At 31.2% G+C, this 15,112-nt stretch overlaps 3 protein-coding genes across 5 annotated transcripts; 1 reads left to right on the top strand and 2 right to left on the bottom strand.

The window, feature by feature from the left end:
- The first annotated feature begins 312 nt into the window (after positions 1-312).
- On the top strand, positions 313-2,918 carry LOC144844699 (small integral membrane protein 7-A-like). Its single transcript, XM_078701726.1, has 5 exons — positions 313-427; positions 1,067-1,108; positions 1,406-1,461; positions 1,737-1,827; positions 2,180-2,918. Exons 1-5 carry the CDS (start codon positions 402-404, stop codon positions 2,193-2,195), a joined length of 231 nt encoding a protein of 76 aa, XP_078557852.1. The 5' UTR covers positions 313-401; the 3' UTR covers positions 2,196-2,918.
- Positions 2,919-3,414: 496 nt separating this feature from the next.
- Positions 3,415-8,988, bottom strand: LOC144844765 (TLC domain-containing protein 4-B-like). Of its 2 annotated transcripts, none has more exons than XM_078701822.1 (7): positions 8,855-8,988; positions 7,366-7,560; positions 6,656-6,745; positions 6,327-6,385; positions 5,812-5,906; positions 5,158-5,231; positions 3,415-4,699 (listed from the first exon to the last, which is right to left on the bottom strand). In XM_078701822.1, exons 2-7 carry the CDS (start codon positions 7,548-7,550, stop codon positions 4,375-4,377), a joined length of 828 nt encoding a protein of 275 aa, XP_078557948.1. In that variant the 5' UTR covers positions 7,551-7,560; positions 8,855-8,988; the 3' UTR covers positions 3,415-4,374. The 2 variants fall into 2 exon arrangements, with proteins under 2 accessions (XP_078557948.1, XP_078557947.1); XM_078701821.1 differs by having other exon boundaries at positions 7,366-7,556; positions 8,855-8,957.
- A 254-nt stretch (positions 8,989-9,242) lies between these two features.
- Positions 9,243-14,384, bottom strand: LOC144844369 (lipoamide acyltransferase component of branched-chain alpha-keto acid dehydrogenase complex, mitochondrial-like). Of its 2 annotated transcripts, none has more exons than XM_078701250.1 (11): positions 14,274-14,384; positions 13,814-13,919; positions 13,318-13,393; positions 13,013-13,194; positions 12,572-12,720; positions 12,242-12,344; positions 11,717-11,982; positions 11,210-11,287; positions 10,750-10,941; positions 10,373-10,444; positions 9,243-10,251 (listed from the first exon to the last, which is right to left on the bottom strand). In XM_078701250.1, exons 1-11 carry the CDS (start codon positions 14,352-14,354, stop codon positions 10,084-10,086), a joined length of 1,473 nt encoding a protein of 490 aa, XP_078557376.1. In that variant the 5' UTR covers positions 14,355-14,384; the 3' UTR covers positions 9,243-10,083. The 2 variants fall into 2 exon arrangements, with proteins under 2 accessions (XP_078557376.1, XP_078557377.1); XM_078701251.1 differs by having other exon boundaries at positions 12,572-12,717.
- Between the last annotated feature and the right edge of the window lie 728 nt (positions 14,385-15,112).

Raw genomic sequence — 15,112 nt, 5'->3', positions numbered from 1 at the left:
TTGTTTATTATTGTTTTATTGTATTTGTATTGTAATTATTTTAAGTTTGGTGTAAAAAAAAAGACATTTATATAAAAAAAAAATCCTTGCAGAACTAGCATGGAATTACTAAAAATCTTCTATGAATCAACAAATCAATGTTCCTTCAATATTTCTATAATTCTAAATATTTGTTTTATTTAAATTTACTGTGTATTTTGTGTATTGTTTACCATCATTACTTCTGTTTTGTTTTGTGTATGATGCCGTATTTTTATAATATTATTTTTACAGTGTATTACATTTTGTTGTCTGGCGCCCTCTAGACTGGCAAGAGGAGGCGTACCGTAGAGGACTCACTCTACCTTTTGCAATTACTTGTTTGTTTATAAATTGCAGACTTTATAAAGCCAATTTTAATCATGATATCCGACCTTATTTTATTTGGGTATGGTTTTTAAATATTATAGATAGATTATATTTATGTATAGTTATATACTTAAGACTTCATTCTTTACAGAAAAGTTTACTTAGGCCTAATTTCTTAGCTAGGCCCTAGCCTCGGCCTCTAGACTAGGCCTAGCTAGGCCTATATACGCACCATCTATCTTTGTTGTCGTGTGTAGTGGAAACCTCTTGCCACATCATCTAACATCATCTGTTTCTTATGTCGTATATTCCAGGCTCCTCTAGGCCTAGAAGATTTTTACAATTTCAAATCGCGCATAAAACAACTAATTTGTACAAACTGAACCATTACATTTAAGCAAGAATCTTTAAAATATAAATTTTTTACTAATATTATTATAAATAAACATAAATAAAATTTATTTTGTTTTGTAAATATTTTAAATAATGAATTTATTCCCTATTTCTATTAATTATATTAATGTAGGTGCCTATTATTTAAAAAACAGTAGAAAGTAGGCAGTCTATGCATGGTCTTGTTGGATTTCCTCTATGTTTATGTACAGTATAATAAGACTATCCTACTAATTAAGCTACTCCTACAAAGTCAAATATACTAATAGTCTCTGCAGGAGCAGAAATTGTTTTCATGATTCTTTTTATTGTTGCATTAATATAGGACTTTACTTGTAAATGCTGGAGCTGTTCTTAATTTTAAGTTGTAAGTATAAATAACCAAAGTTTACAGTATTAATTAAGTGTATGTGTTGGTATCATGATTGAAAGAGTGTAGTTTATCTGCAGATATAAAACAAACCACTTATGGTCTATTGACAATGCCATGTCATAGGTCAAATCTAATTACTGTATCGTTCTTCTTGTCATACATCTACAACTCACTATTGTTTATGCATATTTCTTCATACTGCAGTTTTTTTCTTAGCTTTCCTGTCGTATTTTAGAATCATTAGGTTTTGCCTGTTTTTTCTTTACTTGAATTAATCTTTTAAATTATTAGAAAGAAGAAGCAAGAAGTGGAAGGTTTTGGAGAGAGTGTTTCAGAACCAACTACTGGTAAGAGCTTAATAAAAGTTGGAAAAGAAATTAAAGTTAGATATCAGTCAGATTAACGAATTAAGTAATGAATTTATTCTTTAAATAAATTATGTAAACAAATTAGTTCACAATCAAATAAAGAAGTTAAAGTTAGATATCAGTCAGATTAACAAATTAAGTAATAAATTTATTCTTTAAATTATGTAAACAAATTTGTTCACAATCAGTCAGATATTCTATACATTCTAATATTTCATCCTTTTCTGGTTAAATATTTATTATTTTTCTTCCAGGTGATAAAATTCGTGAATTTTTACTCAATTTACGGTACTTCAGAATATTTATAGGATTTTGGAATATAGCTGTGATTTTCATGATGATAGTGTAAGTTATTTATACAGTATTTGTAAGCTATGTTTGAATAGCTTGCTGGCTATGACACACTCACACAATTAAGCCATGGAATGAGTAACAGATAGACAGTGGTGTAACAGCTGTGAGTGCTCACTGGCTAAACCCAGGGGCTCCAGAGCTTATGGGGGTGCCTGAGCAGTGCCCAGAGGAAAAAACAGGCATTAAAATATGTCGAAAAAGGCTAAAAACAGGGGCCTCTGCATTATGCCAATCCAGACAGACATGAACACCTTTATGAGGTACTCACCCTCACACCTACTTACAATAATGTATCAAGTTATTTTATAAACAGAAAAGAATAATGCTAATTTTGTTTTTACAGATTGTTTGGAGCCTGAAGACCAGAATGCATGCAGTCTGCTGTCAGTCCATTCTTGAAATATCTAAGATTAGGTTTATTCTTGAATATCAACACAATTTCTATCTTTCGTCCAGCTAAGGCCTTCAACAACAAGCAATAGTTTGAAGTCTGTTTTCTGACTTTTGCTGACAACATGACTACAATGTTAAATTGTTTGTTTACTTCATTCACAATGGGTCATTATAAATGTATATTAATGTTGATCACCTCAACTCTGTTAGACTATAAATACTGTAGGCATGTTGGTTGTTTTTTATTCATTTCACCATATTTCAAGAGGGTGACCCAGCCAGCGCTGATTTTACGGACCCCTAGCAAGACAAGTCGATAAACAAGTAATTTAGATAGAAAAGAAAAATAATAATTACAAAAAAACGATAACATTATCAAAAAATGGAGCAATGATTTTTAAAAGATGTCTGTTACCCAAACAAATTATAATTATTAAAGAAGTAGAATGAAAAAAAATAATAATATTTTTTGAGGACCATGATTTAAACATTATTGGATGACATCCATGTATAATTTGTAACTTTTCATTGTACACAAATACGCCAATGTTCGATATATTATTACTAAGATTTTCTTAAACTTAAAAATTCAATAGAGTGCATATTATATTTATTTGCTTGTTAAATTTGTTTTTAACTTGAGAAAGGTAAATTTTATGTAAATAAATTTATATATTTTGGATTATAAATATTGTATGGATGTGCTTATTTTTTAAATGTCAAAACGATACTTTTAATCATTAGACAGATTATAAAATAATAATTACGAGTATGGACTGCTACTTATTCTGTCTTTATACAGAATGGGACCAGTTCTAAAACATTAATTTCCATACACTTCATTAAGGGCCTGTTCAGACCTACCATGGTGTACAACTCCAAAGGCCTGAATCAGGAAAAGATTAGTGCGATTTTTCGTTCGTTACGACAGCTCAAGGTATAAGATTAGGGAATGGCTCTTACGATACGAAAGTCATGCATCAACAAGTTTGACCTCTAACTCCTGCATACCAGATGTTCACCCAAATCGGTGACACTGAAATGAAACTGAAAACTGTTTATTCGGCGCTATGCAGCAGAAACACACCCTTAATTGAAATGAAACATAACGTATCAGATTACAAAATATTTTATTCAACAATACTTCTAAATTAAAATGATTTATTTTAATTACATATTATACACTTTGTCAATATTGCTTTTTACTAATGTTTCAAACATCACTAACTAATAAATAACCTGTCATTTTGACAGCAGGTTTGTTAAATTGACTTGGTGTGTCATTATAATCTTTAATACTTATATACTTGCATCGGTGGATAGAATTGTGGCTTTTATATTCTTTGTAAATACTGTACTGTATAATAATTTGTTGGTGTTTTTTTTTAAGGATGATCAAAATTGACCACATTTGCCTAATTTAAATGATCCTGGCAGTCTATAGTTATTAACTTTAATTATTTATTTGTTTTAGTTTAGCCACCATTCCAAGTTGAAGAATTGACACGTTACCTACAATTAACAAAAATACCTGCAGATTTACTCGTAAATTAAATCAGAGTTAGGATGAGAAAATGTAATTGTCATAAAGTAAAACATAGGCAGGTTTCTTTTTTTGTGAAATTTCTCTACGTGAACGCTTTCTTTTGTCCCTAACCTTTTGTGATTCTCTCTATGCAAGATATAGATTTGAATAGTACCTGGAAAAGTGGATGATGCCAGAGTATATTTCAAGAATACAATATATATTAATAATACTGTAAAATTATAAGAACAATTGTGAGATTACTAACACAATGTATCCTGTGCAATATGTCCTACATACCGTATATTATAAATATAATATATTATTATATAATTAATTATGAATAAAATAACAAATGTGTAAAATCACACCACTCAAATTAATTGGAAGATTACAATGTGTCCTCAATATGTCTTGAACTATAATATTATATTTTGTAGTACAACAACAATAATATATATGTGTACAATCACATGCACCTGAATTGTTAAAAATTGCATAAAATTTAATTAAAATGTTAAATTATTATATTATAATGTTAAATTTATTCTCAATAATTTATATATTTTCTTCAAATAAACACACTAAACTTAAAACAATATCTTCTCATTCAACCAATCTCACTTGCCCTTCTCTCGTTTTCTGATATTTGAATCCTCAATTTGTGTTTTTGAATTCTCTTTCAAAATTTTTCTAGCCCCGTTGAACATTTTTCTGAACCATAATAAATTAATACTATCCAAGACTATACTAGCCGACATCCAACATATTTTCATATGTAGACTGAGTGTGTCAACTATTGGTGACCTCCACACAGATATCATTTTATAGTAGTAATATGGCATGGTTAATATACGAACAGAGAAGAATACCGCCACCATCATTAACCCGTTTATGATAAATAATTTATGCGATTTCTTGACACCAATGGTGCTCATTATCCATCTGGAAGAGGAATAAAATTCATTCAATATATTGTTATCTTTCTATACATGTAGCTTTACTAAATTTTATCTGGGGTCAACAGTGTCAATGGATCATTACCATAACTTTATGTTTAAGCTAGTTTCAGAATAAGTTTGACCTTTGTTGTGCTACCCTGAATTCATTCCTGTACAAAATGTTATTTTGTTTTGAATTCGAATAGAGTAAAAAAAAAAGGTACTTGGTCAAGATTTGTAACGTTTTAATATTAATATATTAATGTCAAAATAGATATCAAATAATAGTTCATAATTTCATTTTAGCTGTCAAAGTGGGGGAGGGTGAAGGAGTGTGTGGATCCACCCCTGTCACTAACAATGCATGGCTGTCTGTATATCTTAGTTGGTGAAAAAGTTATATCTGGCAAGATTATAAAAAAAACATGATGACATCAAATACATGAATACTTAAGTCCATACCTGAAGTTCACAAATGGTGTTGAGATTTCAGCTAAAACACGGAAATTAGCAAAATAAAGAAGACCATTGTATGTCTAGAAAAATAAACAATTTACTGTTATATTTATGAAGCATTTATTTATTATTAAGACAAAGCTAAAACCTAAAATACAACTGAAGCTTCATATAAGAATTAATATAATTGAAATATTAATAAGAAAAAAGTTTGATAATTTTTTAAATGACTAAACGATAAACATGAGAAAGATTTGAAATATTATGTCTCTCTTTCTTGGCCTTATATGGCATGCTCAAATTTGATTGGACAATAACAATACTTTAGGAAATGCATATTAATCTTGAGGAATCAAAACTAATACCCCTTTCATATTGCATTGCAAAACAATGGGCTTTACACACCAATGTTTTGTATAGGTTTGTGTAAAATCCAGAATTGATGGGTGATGTGAAAAGAGACTAAATCACTACATCCAGGAAACCTCCACAGATACATGTTAAAAACAGCAAATAAAAGTGATACTTACTAAACTGTATATGTAAGCACACATTGCAGCTAGATGGTGAGAAGAATAGCTGAAGTGATACTTACTAAACTGTATATGTAAGCACACACTGCAGCTAGATGGTGAGAAGAATAGCTGAAGTGATACTTACTAAACTGTATATGTAGGCACACACTGCAGCTAGATGGTGAGAAGAATAGCTGAGGCTTTCAACAAGTGGGAAGTATGTTAACACAATAGCTAAATCTACAGAGAAACAAAACGGCATAAATTGAATGAATATTAAATTATATTGCAGACACCACATAAATACTTTTATTTAGATCTTTTTATAATTTTTAATAATTTGTTACTGTTACTCAAAGTATGGTAATTAAATCAGTATGAAGGACACGATAAAACTTGGTTCCCGCTTAGACTCAACAGAATGACGTAGGCACAATGCAAGTGGGAACCATGCTTAGTATGCACCATAAATTGGGTCTACCCGGACTTAAGGGTTTTTCACACCTGTTCCGGCACAGTTCAGCAAAGACCCTTTAATCACATAAACCTTGTCAGGTTATATTCACCAAGAATTGGAATAGACAGCAGAACACCATTATTCTCTTTTTTAATCTAAAAATAGTTTATTTATTGTTACTGTAATGTGTTAATAGCACTTACCACATAGAATGTATCCAGTTAGCAATGAGATATTAATACTTGAAAGAGTAGAGCGAGCCCTGACAAAAACAACACAATAATGATACCAATTGGGTGCTATATGTATGATAATTATATTAATAATTCATAACACTAATACCCGACATTGACACACAGCAGCAAACCTTTAACTTAGTATTATAGTGTGCTTAATATAACACCTAAATAAATTCCTGTCATTTGATTGGACGATTGTGGGTCACATGGCGTGCAATAGTACGCCCTATTAAAACCTTTAACTTAGTATTATAGTGTGCTATATTCAGAAGGAGTAAGTAATCCAAACTTACCAAATATGTTCTACGTTGGCCTTTTCATCAAATAAAAGAATATAAACACACAAACTACTTGTGATAACAGAATTTACAGTCGAAAAGCCTCTGTAAAAACAAGATTTTCAATGAACAAGATTTTATTTACAGTGTTTGGCTTTTATTTTTGACATTATAATTTGTAAGATAGGAGAAAATGATAGAATAAAATGATAATGGCAAAAGTATGATGATATAACAAGAATGAAATGAGACATATAGAACATGATGTCACTCCATAGGGTAATAAAATGATCGCACAAAAAGGGACTAAAATGAGCATGATAGGGTAATCCTTTCATTCATTCATTCTACTTTTATTTCGGAAACGGACATCCATAGTTACAAAATCAATTGCATAAATAAGTTTAAATAAAAAAGGCAGACACAAAAAAAAACACTGGTATCAGATCATCTCAGGATCTCCATCATTTTGTTATGGAGCCTGGATGATTCAAATGATGACACCATAATACATTCTATCATTTCATTCTCTGTAACAATGAAAAGACAGATTTTCTTAGATATTCCCCAAAAGACGGGAAGACATTAATAACAAACATGTCACTAGCACAGCAGTGTCTAGGCAATCTTAACAATAATCAAAGAGCATAAAATGAGCATGATAGGAACATGCTATGAACATGATGATACTACAGGGAAACTGTTTTATTTATTGTAGCACTAACCTTGTATTCCAGTCCCTTTTCTGTAAGTCGCTTAGATTATCATAACCTTTGTAAAACTGTCTTGACAATGTAGGAGAAATATAGAGATAACCAAACATATAGCAGCAAAATGTTGCCAGAATTAGTGCAAAATACTTCAAACGATCATCAGAAAGCTGGGCCACAAATTCCTCTTCGGCATCCATGGTTAGCTACCTGCAAATGTGTGTGAATGAGTACTAGTTCAACTAATGATAAGTTAACTGGTTTGAGTGATTACGTTATCAATGGATTATCAAGTATTGTACAAAGGTTATACAGGATTAAACAGAAAGAACTAAAGGATAAGCACCAGTGCTAAGTACTCACGTAGTCTGGTTTCACTACAATAACAACACAATAAATCACACATTAAATCACTATTAAAACAACAATTAAATCAATTGGGAAGCAATGATACTATTTTTACCAACTATATTAATATGGACATTATTTACTCATTGAATACAGGTTTAATTCTGAAGTTTATACTAGATAATTAATAACCAAATCCTATGGGTCAAATAATTAAAGTACACTTATATATTATAACATACAATAAAACAAACAATTTTTTGATTTTATGTGGTTTTCATCTTTAATTTATGATTTAACATAATTTGAAAGATATACAACTGAAAAATATGTGTTATATTTAAGATAAAAGTATAAATCTGCTGAATTAATATAAAGGAGTGGTATACCTGGCCTGATCCAGGGAAGTAAAATTAAGTCCTATCAAGAAACATCATAAAGCAGGCAGGCTTAATACAACAGAGTAGTGTTTCAATATCAATATATATTCATAAACAACATGTCTTCATAATGAACAAACAAATGGCCTGGATATTAAAGGCTGCTTATTCAGTTCGGTTCTTTCTACTTTATATTCATAATATCTTGATTTTTTTTGCATATCTTTTTGCATTCATAAACAATTTTGAAAAGCAGTCTTTCTATTGGCAGAGTCAAACGTGCGTCTAGTTTTCAGAATATAAAGATACACGTTTGCGACCTTGCCAATAGACAAATAAAAAGTTTCATGTTAACATGACAAAAACAGAAGCAGTTTACTGTCGTGTCGATCCACACTAAATATCACACTCCCAATATGCTATTTATGTTACTTTCGATTTGAGCAATTTGAAAGTACTCACATTTCACAAGGATTTTATTGCACAATTTATCTGTTGCTATTTTTTTTCTCAGTCAGTCACACTTTACCTCGGCTTGTATTGTAGAAAAAATGTATTTTAAAGGCCTACCAACATTTCCACGCTACTCTACCCCTCTAGGCTAGGCTAGGTACTGTATGTAGGCCTATCCTCTAGCCTAGTACGGTAGCTAGTAGCCTACTAGGCCTAGTAGTATAAGGAGGCCTAGTAGGCCTAGTAGTAGTAGGGCCTAGCTAGCTAGTGAGAGTCCAGCCTCTTTGCCTGATTTTTTAATGTATACAAATAAAATACAATACCTGCTTTGAATTCTAATTCAACAAGAAATTAGCAATTCGTTCTACTTGTCAGCTGTCCTGTCACTGTGTTAGCTAGGCAGTCGTACGTCAGACACACACACTAGGCTAGGCTTTCTTTGCTAGTTGCTGCATGCAGCAGGCCACAGAGAGGCAGCATGCATGATCTACACTGCTGAGAGGGCGCCATACAATAAAGACGTACCTCTGGGGCGGATTCATTGATGATTGGTTAAAAGTTTTTAGATTATGAAACTTTATTTAAAACCAATTAAGACCAACATACCGGTAATTGTCAAATTTAGAAAACTTGTACTGTATTATATCACACACTTTTTAAGGCTGAACGTTTTCATGTTTATTTTTCTTGGAAAATACATAATTTTGCGGGGAAAAAAACAATAAATCGTTGATTGTGTATCTGCAATTTTATTGACTATTCTTAGCAATAAAAGAGAATGAGATCAATAAGATTCATGATCTTGTAGGCCTCAACATATTTTTATAAACTAACTATTTATAATATATATATATATCACATTTGCTATCAGGCTACCTAATCAAGTTAACATAAAATAGCCAGTAATAATGACATTCAATGTAGTTAAGTATGTACTTTGTAGCACAGGCTGGTTCATTTAGATCCTGCATCATTTCACATACGTCAATCCAAGTCCCTGACGCAAAATGAATCTTTCTCTTGTTGAAATGAACTTTTGATCTTATAGCACCATGAAAGAGTGCTTTATAAATGCTCAGTATTGTTTTAATTATTATTTAGCAAACATTTTTAATTATTATTTAGCAAAAATAGTACATTTAGATCCCCTAAAAAATGTTTTTCTCAAAGTAATTTCAAATTCACTGAAATATTAAAATCTACCAAACCTTAACCCTTTAACCATACTAATAATAGCAGAATTACAAATAGAGCACTATCATATATTGATATCTAAGGATACAATTGCTGTGAACTAAAGTAAAAGTTGCAGACTTGATTCATGAAGTCTATTCAGCATTCCTTCATGATCATTTATTGAAAGTCTCCATTCCATGATTAAATATATACACTATAAATAAATGGCAGTTACTAATATGACGTCTTTGTAATAAGTAGCATTACAAATGCTTTTTTTTGTGCATTTTTATCCTGATTTTGTGGATTTTTCAAGACGAAAAAACTTGGCAAGAAGGAAGGATACAGAATAATTTACTAACTCTATAGTTTCAAGTTATTTCATATTTAGAATCATAGAAGATGGTGTTTGAAGGTAGCTCTTCCATAGATTTGAAAAACGAGCCATTGTAGCGCCATCAATTACACGGTGGTCCGCAGCCCAACTCACTTGCATCACATAACTTTTGTAGATTTCATCTTCACTATCAAAACGTGGTAATGCCTGAAAAAATAGTGACAATTTACACAACAAAACTAAAGTTAAAAAGGTGAGTATGGAGACTGAAATATAAATCCTTTGTCAGAAAAAATAATAACAAAATTACAAATTCTAAATACAATACCTGGATTTGTCCAAGAGCTCCAATAGCAACAGTTGGGGGTAACAAAACAGGTTTGGCGTATGTTCCACCAATCTAAAGTAGTACAAAATATTATTATATTAAAGTTGTAGAACAATGAAAGCTAAAAAGGACTTAAAAGAAAGAATTCACGACATGTATAGCTACATAGTATTCTTGTAAATGTTAATACTAACAGCTCCAATATTTCAACAACTTATACAGTCATAACATTAATACGTACAGCTCCAATATTTCAACAACTTATAAAGTCATAACATTAATACTTACAGCGTAGCTACATTGTTTAATCAACTTAAATAGAGTATGCCATGAGAGTTTTATAGCTACATGGCATTTTTACAAATGCTAATACTTACAGCTCCAATATTTGAGAGTGAGAATGTAGGCTCAGTCAAATCTTGAGTGGATAGCTTGCCTGAAGCACTCGCTTCCATTAGTCTATTCAATTCCTGGGCAACTTGTAATACAGTTAGATTTTGAACATTTTTAATATTTGGAACAATCAGGCCTAATGGCGAGTCCATGGCAACAGCAATATTATGTGAACCCTGTCAGTTAGAACATAAATATATTAGTTGGAAATTGCTGGGTTTTTTCATCAAGACCAAAGTTCAGAGGTCACAGGTTTAAAATCAAATATTCAGTACAAAATTCACCACCATAATACATAAATTGGTGTCATTTTAATACATTTTGCATAAATTAAAATCACAAATAAAAGATTTAAAGTATGATTTAATTACTTTACATATATAAAAAGAAGATTTATAGTAACACATTTGAAATAGCATTTGTGAATTTAAAACAATAACTTACCTTGTAGGTAATATTTTCACAATTTGGATCTACCCATGAATTTAAGATGGGAAATTGTTGTAAAGCCATTGATGCAGCCTGACAAAAAGAATAAATTAACATTTCAAACTTTAATAAAATAAAACAAACAAACATGACCAAGCTGCATTAACATTCCGCAGTCATTTGAGAATGATCTCTGATAGAGATCGAAACGTCAGAGTAAGTACTCCGTTTTAGCTTTTACAAAAACGAAATTTTGTCATCTATATTTAATAAAATAGTGACATCATTTGTTATGTTTTGAATAAACCTTGCAAGTTACAAGTTGTTGTGAATTTTAAGCTTATGAAATATATCTTTTCTCAATTTGATTTATTCGATTCAATATAAAATGAAATTAAAATGGTACAGCAAAACAGAACCAATTGAACCAATAATTTCAGACTTGTTCTGCTTTTTGTAATGTTTTTTATATACCTGAATAAAAAAAAAATAAGAAACAATAAGTAAAAAAGAAATTCTTACTTTAATAAAAACTGGCATATATGTAAACTTAACCCCTCCTGTAGATGGCAAACTCTTTAGTTTTTGTCTTAGTTCTACTAATTCATTCAATTCAATTTCATCACAATAACCAAAATGAGGAATAGCGTTAGCAGCGGTCATACTCTTGACCATAGCTTTCTGAAAGCCTTTGATTGGCTCAATTCGATCATCTGGACTGTATGTGACGATTGGTGGCGCTATTGTTGTTGTCGTCGCTTTTGATGTTTGTTGTTGGAATCCTTGTCCTACAAAGTCAATAAAATAAAATGCCATGATTAAAGTATTTTTTATTGTTGTCCCAATCAGCCATTACTGACCATTGACCAGCAGACCTGTACTAAATCAAAAACTGTAAGTACAGTAAACTAAGACGACTAAAGCTGATGTCATATCACTACCATAATTGGGCACATCATACTTTTTTTGTCAAACTAGTTTGATAGTGTAGACAGACCTTTAGAAATTTTGAATGAAGTACAGTAAAATAAATATTATTTATTCTACCTTCTCCTGAGGCAGCTGATGATGCTGCTTGGATGTGTTTTAATATATCTTCTTTTAAGACTCTTGAATCTTTTCCACTTCCCTGGATATCAGCAATATTTATCTAGATGGATTGCATGACATATTTAGGTTATTTCCAGCAAAACTAAATGTATTTATATATTATCATTTGTCATTTAATTTAGAAGTTTAAAATCCGCATTTGTCTGATTAACATTTTAAAATGTTTAGGGTAAGATGGATGATGTAATTAATGTTATTGAATTCAATGTTTATTTATCTATATAATATGTATTTGCATAATAGCACTGGTTTAATAATAATAATCACCTTATGCTCAGCTGCAAGGCGTTTGACAGCAGGAGTTGCTATAGCTCTTTTACTTAGTCTATCACTAAGTTGAGTTACTGAGTCTACACCGCTATCGTCACCACTAAGTTCACTAGCTTCTTCTTCACTAGTCTCTACTTCACCAGCTTCTATAAAACAAAATACCATTAAAATAAAGAAAAACAATGTACATTTGTTACTATTAATAACTACTTTTTTTGCTAAAACCCTGCCTTAGGCTATTTATTTATTTTGTTCTTGGGGATTCAGCCTTAAACCATCTTTTACATTTAAATCTGTATTTTACTTTTTTTTACTGCTGGACGAAAATAATGGTCTTTTAAATTGAACCTTTCATGTATTTTACCTGACTGTCCAGATGTTTGACCGTTTATGTTTCTTACCTGACTGTCCAGATGTTTGACCGTTTATGTATCTTACCTGACTGTCCAGAGGTTTCAATATCAACAAGAGCATTTCCAACACTAGCGATATCATCAACTTCATAATAAAGCTTTTTAATGACACCATCAAAACGACTGGTGATGGTCACAGAAGCCTTGTCACTTTGTACCTCACAAATGCTATCAAATTGAGCCACAGTGTCACCTTCTTTTACATACCTACAAAATGATTTATAAAAATGACAGAATTAATAAATTAAATCAAGTAATATGACAATATATTCCACAATAATTGAAGAGAAAATAGTTGAGGCTCCTTGGATTTGTTAAATACACACTCACCATTCTTTCACGGTTACCTCTGCTATGCCTTCACCAATATCCGAAAGTTTAAATGGTACTACTTCTCCAAAATATACTAAAAGTAAAACAAAACATACACTTACACTTAAACTTAATGTTTGATGGAAATAGTTTAGGCTAGTGCCTATTAGATTCCATTTCTAGCCGAAAATAGTTGTCAAGTCTAGACTTAAAGATGTTCACTGAAGAGGCTTGTATTACATATTCAGGCAGAGAATTCCAGTGATGTATGACTCTGATGGTAAAAAAGTTGACCCTGCACATAAGATTTCCTCTAAGTTTTGCACGATATAGTTTTAAGCTGTGTCCCCTGGTTCTGATGTTGTGAGACAATTTAAATAAATCTTTTGGGTCAATATCCTCAAAGCCTTTCAAAATTTTGAAAGCTTCAATCAAATCTCCTCGTAGTTGTAAACAAACGGTTAAGAAACAACGATCAAATATCATGATTGTAGGATTATTAATCAGTACTTACCATTTGAAGTGTTCAGGTATCTTTTAATTAAATAATTACTTGTAAAAATACTTTGTGAATTTTGATCTCGATACCCAGCAGAGTTTGCATGCCTTCCACTCTGTCTCTGAAATCAAATAAATCACAGATATATACTTTACCTACTAATTATTATTTTCTACAAACCTCAATATTTAACAATTTATTTACTGTATTTTGTACAACCAGCCCAACACAGCAGTCCTGACCCTTTCAAGGAAGCATGTCCTATCCTAGGCTAGTAGTAGTAGTACTAGGCTAGGACCGCTTTCCCTTTCGCGGTGCGGACGGTGCCATTTTGCCTTTGATTGAGTTGGCTGGATCGGCTCGTCGCTCGGTGGGCCTGACGGATTGCGTTTGTTAAATTAAGCGGTTTAACCAAAGTTGATCGAAATTAGTTAACGGATATACTGCAAAAGTTAATAAATATATCTACCCGTACATGCAATGGACATCTAACAGTGAGTATTCGTGGAAATCGTTGAGAAAGTCTCAAACTTGTTCTTACACAGGTGGCAGCCATCTTGTTTTTTTCCGTAGGTTACTTATTTTATAATTATTATTTTTAATATACATCAATTCACGTCTTATAAAATAAAGTATTAATATTTCGTGTATATCTTATTTCTATATTACTTTGTTATATTTATTAGTTCATGTTACTGCAATATATTATTGTTTTCAAGATAAGTTTAATAATAAAATAAAACAATCAATTGCGCATGGTATTTCAGAATGTAAGGTACGAAAGGACGAGGAACCGACTCGACCGATGTTTTCCCACTGCATTTTTTATTTAATTGCCAAGCTCTTATATTAATGCTATAAGAGAGATTGATATGAATTAGTAAAGCTAAATAATGACCTTGAAATTTTGGATGAGTCTGCAACATGGGAATATTTTATAAATGCTAATGTTAATGAAAAAACAATTTTAGTTTTAGGTGGGGGGGGGGGGGGAAGGGGACATTATTAAAGCTGTCTTGGCAGCATTTGACAAATATTGTAAACATTTTCTTGAAGTTGCCTGGGAAAAAAGATCTGAGTTAAAAAAGAGCTAATTTGCATTGTTGCAAAAAAAAGTTTAAAAAGTTAAAAGTTAAGAAAAGCGCCACTGTATTGGTTTTGTTTTACTATTGTATTTAATGTCTATGTATGTATCTATGTGTACATACATACATGTTTGGTTTATAATGTTTATTTGTATGTAGTTTAAGTTGACTGCACCACTAATGAGTGTGTTGCCACTGATCCAAAAGTGTTTGTCAATAAAGTTATTAT

The sequence above is a fragment of the Antedon bifida genome, chromosome 6 (genome assembly GCF_963402885.1).
Source record: "Antedon bifida chromosome 6, ecAntBifi1.1, whole genome shotgun sequence".
NCBI lineage: Eukaryota > Metazoa > Echinodermata > Crinoidea > Comatulida > Antedonidae > Antedon > Antedon bifida.
The sequence above is the reverse complement of the archived record's forward strand: the minus strand, read 5'-3'. Positions and strand labels throughout refer to the sequence as shown.

What these genes read in the sequence shown, in the direction of transcription:
- LOC144844699 (XM_078701726.1), top strand. Translation starts at nt 402, where the DNA reads ATGATATCCGACCTTATTTTATTTGG. An exon ending in TCCGACCTTATTTTATTTGG is followed by an intron (nt 428 to 1,066) that starts GTATGGTTTTTA and finishes GCATTAATATAG; the next exon opens with GACTTTACTTGTAAATGCTG. An exon ending in TGTTTCAGAACCAACTACTG is followed by an intron (nt 1,462 to 1,736) that starts GTAAGAGCTTAA and finishes TTTTTCTTCCAG; the next exon opens with GTGATAAAATTCGTGAATTT.
- LOC144844765 (XM_078701822.1), bottom strand. Translation starts at nt 7,550, where the DNA reads ATGGATGCCGAAGAGGAATTTGTGGCCCAGCTTTCTGATGATCGTTTG. An exon ending in GCCAACGTAGAACATATTTG is followed by an intron (nt 6,386 to 6,655) that starts GTAAGTTTGGAT and finishes TGTTTTTGTCAG; the next exon opens with GGCTCGCTCTACTCTTTCAA. An exon ending in GTGCCTACATATACAGTTTA is followed by an intron (nt 5,232 to 5,811) that starts GTAAGTATCACT and finishes TTATTTTTCTAG; the next exon opens with ACATACAATGGTCTTCTTTA.
- LOC144844369 (XM_078701250.1), bottom strand. Translation starts at nt 14,354, where the DNA reads ATGGCTGCCACCTGTGTAAGAACAAGTTTGAGACTTTCTCAACGATTT. An exon ending in CTGTTAGATGTCCATTGCAT is followed by an intron (nt 13,920 to 14,273) that starts GTACGGGTAGAT and finishes ATTTGATTTCAG; the next exon opens with AGACAGAGTGGAAGGCATGC. An exon ending in GAGCTCTTGGACAAATCCAG is followed by an intron (nt 10,252 to 10,372) that starts GTATTGTATTTA and finishes CTATTTTTTCAG; the next exon opens with GCATTACCACGTTTTGATAG.